At 50.9% G+C, this 6788-nt stretch overlaps 1 protein-coding gene across 1 annotated transcript; it reads left to right on the top strand.

Moving 5' to 3' along the window:
• Positions 1–610: 610 nt before the first annotated feature.
• LOC311370703 (ephrin type-A receptor 4-like) lies at positions 611–6569 on the top strand (the record flags this gene model as incomplete). The annotated part of the gene is made up of 4 exons (XM_084489035.1): positions 611–760; positions 2208–2275; positions 4591–5254; positions 6487–6569. Coding segments are annotated over exons 1-4 (912 nt in total), but the record flags the coding sequence as incomplete, so codon positions are not given.
• Between the last annotated feature and the right edge of the window lie 219 nt (positions 6570–6788).

Here is a 6788-nt window from a genome sequence, read left to right as displayed (position 1 = left end):
AATGACGCAGCAGTCAAATCATAGATGAAGTATAACTTATTTGGGGAAAAATATATATACCGTTGCCTGTACAACCTGGGCCCAACTCGGCTCTTTATATGATCCGAATTGGAAAGAAAAGAAATTGGGGCAGATGAGGGTGAAGTGGTGGAAAAAAACTCTCGACTGTCATCCCCTGCGTTATAAGCCTCTTTGTCTCTTTTTGCACAACTCACAAAATAACGCCAAGAGTGCCTTCCTCTCACCGCGACAGACGGACACACGTCCGAGCCACAGACCAGAATTCTTCTCATTTAAGGGGAGTAGGCGGGGGTGGGGTGGGGGGGGGGGGGGGGGGGTTGTGTGTGTGTGTGTGTGGGGGGGGGGGGGGGGGGTGTGGGGGTTGGGGGGGGGGGCAGTTAACGATTATTTGCCCCTCGTTCCCCGTCCGGTGCACCTCGTCTATACTGAGCGAGTGCGCACCAGAGCACTAGACCCGCCTCCTCCTCCTCCTCCTCCTCCTCTTGTGAGCTGTGTGTGTGAGAGTGTGTGTGTGTGTGTGTGTGTGCTGTGCGCGTCGCTCGCTCTCCGCTACAGACCCATCATATTCCACAGGGAGAGAGAGGGAGCAGGACCTGGGAGAAGACCGGAGCGACCAGGAACGAGACACGGGCAACGACACAAATGGCACTCATGGCACGGATATTGTTCAGGACGAGCTCTTTTTTGCTTGGGATTTGTACCTTTATTTCGGCGGCACGGATTTACCCACCCAACGAAGGTAAGGTCGGGAGAGAAGTGCGCCGGAGTTTACGGTGACTCCATGGGTCCCGTCAGTCTGAGGGACTGAGCAGCCCTCTTCGGGGACACAGTTGGTTCCGCGGACCGGTGCGCGGACTCGCGTTCAGTTGGAGTTGAAGAAAAAAGCGCATTCGTAAAAAATAATTGACCCATTTTACGCAGCGCATTTTGCGGGTTAAAGGCGCCTTGAGTCGACGACGGCTGTAGAAATGCGCATCGGCCGTCTGTCCCGAGTCCAGCTCGCATCGCCAGCCCCGGGAACCTCTTTAGAGGCGCAAAGTGGACAGTTTAACAAAAACAAAAATGAGACGAAGGAGGACTGTGTGATTCGTACGCAGGGAAAACATATAGGACTGAGCCCCCCCACAGCGTGGAGAGTTCTGAGTCTAAATAGCAGGCTCTGAAACCAACAGCCTGCTCCCCGTCTCTGGGACGGTGTGTTGCTGCTGTAGTCGAACCAAGAGGACTAAAACCCAACTGGTTCAGGACGACGAAGGAGGATTACGGGCCTTTTCTCAGACAAATGCTCCAAGTTACGAAGGGCCATTATTTCTTTACACCGTCGCCATTGTATTATATATATTTTTTAAATATGTAGCCCATTTTATGTATATATATTTATTTATATACATACATATATATGTATATATATATATATATATATATATATATATATATATATGTATATATATATATATATATATATATATATATGTATATATTAATATATATATATATATATATATATGTATATATATATATATATATATATGTGTGTAATCTCTATGAACAAAATACAACCTATTCCCACGCTGTGTTTGACTACGTGGGGACTTTATTCTCACTCACAGAGCGGACATTCGGGAGTGAATATCGCACACTGGTTTGATTTCTTCTGAGCGAGTTCACTCGGTGGCAAATAAATACCAACATTGTCGATTTTCGACGAAATGAGAAGCCTGCTCCGATATATAGGTCGACCGTCGACCCATTCCCTCTCCAACGCTGTTAGATATTTAGACTCCAAAGACAAAAGAAAATGTCATTAGTTATCCCTCAACTCAATTCGACAAAGTTGGTTTAATTGTAGTCTTGGCTATAAAACAATTGTAGGCCTAAGCCTAATATTGGACTAATCGTAGGTATATATTAGGAATAACATGGACGGACGATGACATAATGCAAATCATATGGGTCGACCGTGACCACTTCATCTCCCCTGACGACATGAGCTGCTCGTATCTCCTGTCTGACAGGACTAATTAGATGCAGCTCATTTAAGCTTTAATTGAACATTTTCTCCTCGTTCTCCATACTTTTTACAAACGAGCAGCCTGCGCGTAAAGGCGAACGCTGCAGCCTCCATGCAGACGGCCTCGACCAAAGCCCTCACTTCTCCGCTATAATGCTACTTTCTTGTTTTTCAGTCACGTTACTGGACTCCAGGTCGGTGCAGGGCGAGCTAGGCTGGGTCGCCCACCCCACGGAAGGAGGGGTAAGTGAAAAAACAACCGGGCTGTACAATGGGCCCCCTCGTTAGGGCGCACGGTCCCCACGTCGGGGGAGAAAAAAACGGGGAGATAAATGTCCTCTATACCGTCCCACCAGCCGCCCAGCGCCCCCCTCCGCCCCTCGTCCCGCTGGCTCCCTCAACCCCCCCACCCCCCTAATGGTCAGATGTGAGGCCGATACTACAAGCGGGCGTCGGGTTTCCTGAATAGACGGCGGATTGAATCGGTCTTTGTGGAGAAACTTTATATCGCTTTCCCCCATTGAGTCCAGGGGGAGAGAATGGGGGACTTGGCAGCGGAGAAAGGGCCTCCTCGGGTGGATGAATGAATGAAGGGGAAAGGGCAGTAGGTTTCAGTCCTCGCCGCAGCAGGACGACTGGATTGGTGCTATAAAGCGATCGGGAATGGGACTGAACTCAATTGCGGTGATCACGCGCTCTAATTTGGAGGTGGTCGCTCAGTGGTGCTGATAAGGACCCAGCAGGGCCCCCAGGGGCCCCGCGGTTAACGCGCATGTCCGTCTGTCTTTATAATATCACACGGCAACCCGAGCGTCTTTATTCGCTGTACGATTCCCTAAACGGTTAAACAGGCCTATAAGTATGATATGCTAGCAATGTAGCCGGCTTCAGTGTAGACTATTCATTGTACCTTTTCTTATGTAGGCTATTATTTCCCCTCAGACGTACAAAAAAGAAAATCAAATCATATTCAGGCTACTGGTTGTCATAAACATGGCCTGCTGATAACAACCTCGTTATCCCTTGAAACGGGACCTGCAGGAGACCAGACTGTAGTCTGCCGCTGACGTTATCTGCTTCGCCCATAAGATTTGCAATGAACTTGGCTGGTATAGCCCTTAGTGTGTCAGCCCCTCCCCCCCACCCCCTCCAGGCCTGCAACCATCTGATCAGACACTAGTGATTGACAGGGTCCTGGCATCGGCGGCTGGGTTGCTTTCAGCTTCTCATTACGACCAATTGCCCCTATTCTGGCTCCTGGCTTTTGGGGGGAAAAGTGCCGCCTTATCTCGCCGCCGCTTGATTTCCACAATAAAAGGAGGACGCAAAAAAAAAGGGGGAGAGAGGGGAAAAAAATAGAACGGGGGGGGCGAGATTGACACTTTGGAGGATGGTACGGCCGCGGCCTTGTTATCTTCCTTATTCCACACGACATGAATTTAATCTAGATCCCTTATGATATGGAACGGCGGGAAAATACAATCAGCGGCGTGAAGCATTTGGTCCACTAAACCAAAAAAAAAAAAGAAAACTATTATTATTTTAGAGTGTCTCACGAAATGATCCTTTCCCCCCCCCCCCAACAACAGTTGAAGGAAGGCTTTGTCTTACGCCCCGTTGTAGCCCACTTTGTGAGCGTCCCACTGCCAGCAGACAGTGGTGCTCACGGAAATGTGAATACGCTCATTAGCGACAGCGGCAGCGGCAGCAGCAGCAGCAGCAGCATTCTTTCCGAGCCAAACGTACAATAGCTTTGGCCTGTTTTCACATGTACTGTGTTCTCCACGTCGACTCCTCACCGCGCGGCCATGCAGCTGTGCACCGGAGGACCCTGTGTGCTCAGCCAACGACGTTGTCATGATGTATTGATGAGGCGGTCTTTCGTTCCTTGTTAGAGTCGTCTTTTTCTGTCCTCGGAGAACACCCCCCCCCTTAAACAATAGTAGAGAGGAGGGGTGGGGGGGGGGGTTGGGGGGTATTGCAACTGAATACGTCAGACTCGCAGTGACTGAGAAAACAACCCTTTTGTTCCCATCGTGGTTCGGGAGACCTTAATGTCAATACCTTAATGATTCCTTATTGGGCCAAACGCTGTTTAACACACAGCTTCGTGAAACATTGCAGCTGCGTGCCTACATCATGGTTAAGAAAAAAGACAAAATAATTAGCCACTTGTGTCTTTCATATCCTCTCTCATTATTTACATTACATTTACATATCCTGAAATAGCAAAGATTACTCGGATATTACTGAATAATATTATATTTTGCATGTTTTGCATTTTGCAGAATTGTATTTCCACATGGGCTATTATTAACCCTCTATACCCTTTAACAACGGTTAGCAGACACTTGAAGTTGTTTTATTATTGAGGTAAAGTCTAAAACTAGTCCCAGGAGCTTCCAGGGAGTGTGACGTTGGGCCGTCACACACAGACGATCCAATACTTTCCCACAACTGACTTGATTTTACAACCCCAAACAACGGCGTAGCCTGTAAGCCGAAGCCCAGAGCCCCTGCCGCTGACGCTGCCCCTCTTGTCCGTCCCTCTGTCTCAGTGGGAGGAGGTGAGCATCATGGACGAGAAGAACATCCCCATCCGGACGTACCAGGTGTGCAACGTCATGGAGCCCAACCAGAACAACTGGCTCCGCACCGACTGGATCCCGCGCGGCGGGGCCCAGCGGGTCTACATCGAGATCAAGTTCACCCTGCGGGACTGCAACAGCCTGCCGGGCGTCATGGGCACCTGCAAGGAGACCTTCAACCTCTACTACTACGAGTCCAACAACGACAAGGAGCGCTACATCCGCGAGAACCAGTTCGGCAAGATCGACACGGTGGCGGCCGACGAGAGCTTCACCCAGGTGGACATCGGCGACCGCATCATGAAGCTCAACACGGAGGTGCGGGACGTGGGCGCGCTCAGCCGCAAGGGCTTCTACCTGGCCTTCCAGGACGTGGGCGCCTGCATCGCGCTGGTGTCCGTCCGCGTCTTCTACAAGAAGTGCCCGCTGGCCGTGCGCAACCTGGCCCAGTTCCCGGACACCATCACCGGCACGGACACCTCGTCGCTGGTGGAGGTGCGCGGTTCGTGCGTGGATAACTCGGAGGAGAAGGAGGTACCCAAGATGTACTGCGGGGCGGACGGCGAGTGGCTGGTCCCCATCGGGAACTGCCTGTGCAACCCGGGATTCGAGGAGCGCAATGCGGAATGTCAAGGTAGACGATGGATGTTTGTCTGTTTTTCTGTAGAGTCTCTCTCTCTCTCTCTCCCCCTCTCTCTCTCTCTCTCTCTCTCTCTCTCTCTTTCTGTCACCAAGCACAGCTGCCGGTGTTTATCTCTGGATCTATTCATGTGTTATTCCTGTCAGTCACGCTCAGTCTTTTCATACAGTGGACCCATCACCTCCTCACTCCTCCTACCGTGGGACCTCGCTCTTGTCTCTCCCGTGCTTTGTCCCTCTGCTCTCTGGGCTCCCTCTCTCTCTCTCTCTCTCTCTCTCTCTCTCTCTCCACGCCGCCCACCTGCCCCCCCCCCCCCCCCTAGCTCTGCAGCCTGCTCATGGCGCTATCTCTCCGGCTAATGTCTTGCTGGCTGGTGATAATGCTGATGATGAGGGTGGCGGCGATGAGGGTGGCGATGATGATGATGATGATGATGATGGCAGTGTTGGTAGCGCCAATGATTGCAGATGGGGTAATTAAGGGGTCCCCCTGGGATTTGTTGTGCAATGGGCCATATCCCTGGAGGATCCGATGGGTTGGAAGTGGTTCACGTTGTGCAATCCCCCCCCCCCCCCACTCCCCCCCACCCCCCCTCCTGCACCAATGCTTTTACTGATTCCCACCGGAGCTCAGAGCTGGGGACGAGAGAGGTAGACAGCCGTTAGAAGAAGCAGGAAGTGAGAGAGAGAGAGAGTCTTTTTCATTCCAGGCAGGTACAAGAGAGGTGAAAATACATAACGGTGAGACAAGGCTGAAATAGTGCGTTTGGCAGCTTGGAGGTGTTGGCGGTGTGTGTGTGTGTGTGTGTGTGTGTGTGTGTGTGCTGAAGGCAGAAGGCAGTCGGGCAGACCTAGAGAGCCATGGACCACACAGCTCTTTGATAGCTCGCGAATCGCCCTAAGATAACTAACGGCAATCTCCAGACAATAATTGCTATAGTTAGTTCTAAGAGGCAGCTCTGTTAAGTGATGTGGCCAGTCGCCCTTCCATCCGAGGGCTTGGTTTTTAGCCGTCCGACTACAAATACGGTAAAACCATGCAGTGATACCGGTACCATGCAGGTTCTCGAGGGCTTGCTCAAGGGTTCGGTGAGCCTTTACCGGAGCTCAGGTTTCTCTCCATCGCCACGTTCATGACAAACAGATCATCTAGTCATTTGGGGCAGGCTTTTTTGGAGCAGTGCCTTGTTGTGATATGACCTTGTTGTGGTCTGTGGTGTGTTGAAGTGTTGGGATACGCCACACGACGAGACATGAGTGCCGGGCTGCATTCAGACATTTACTGTCACGTCGGCACGCCACAGACAAAGGTACAAGATGGCTGCCCACTAGCTTCCCGTCGGGGCGCTTATGTAGCAGCTACCTGAGGGAAATGGTGGCGCCCCCAAATGTAAATCCAAAGGCATTGCACACAATGCAACCCAATAGGCTTCATGTTTGTATGTATATATGTGTGTGTGTGTGTGTGTGTGATGGTGTGTGTGTGTGTGTGTGTGTGTGTGAGTGATTGTGTGTGATTGTTTGTGATT

Source organism: Micromesistius poutassou (assembly GCF_964030765.1).
Source record: "Micromesistius poutassou genome assembly, contig: SCAFFOLD_1084, whole genome shotgun sequence".
Taxonomy (NCBI): domain Eukaryota; kingdom Metazoa; phylum Chordata; class Actinopteri; order Gadiformes; family Gadidae; genus Micromesistius; species Micromesistius poutassou.
Note: the sequence above shows the minus strand (reverse complement) of the source record. Positions and strands in the feature narration are given on the sequence as shown.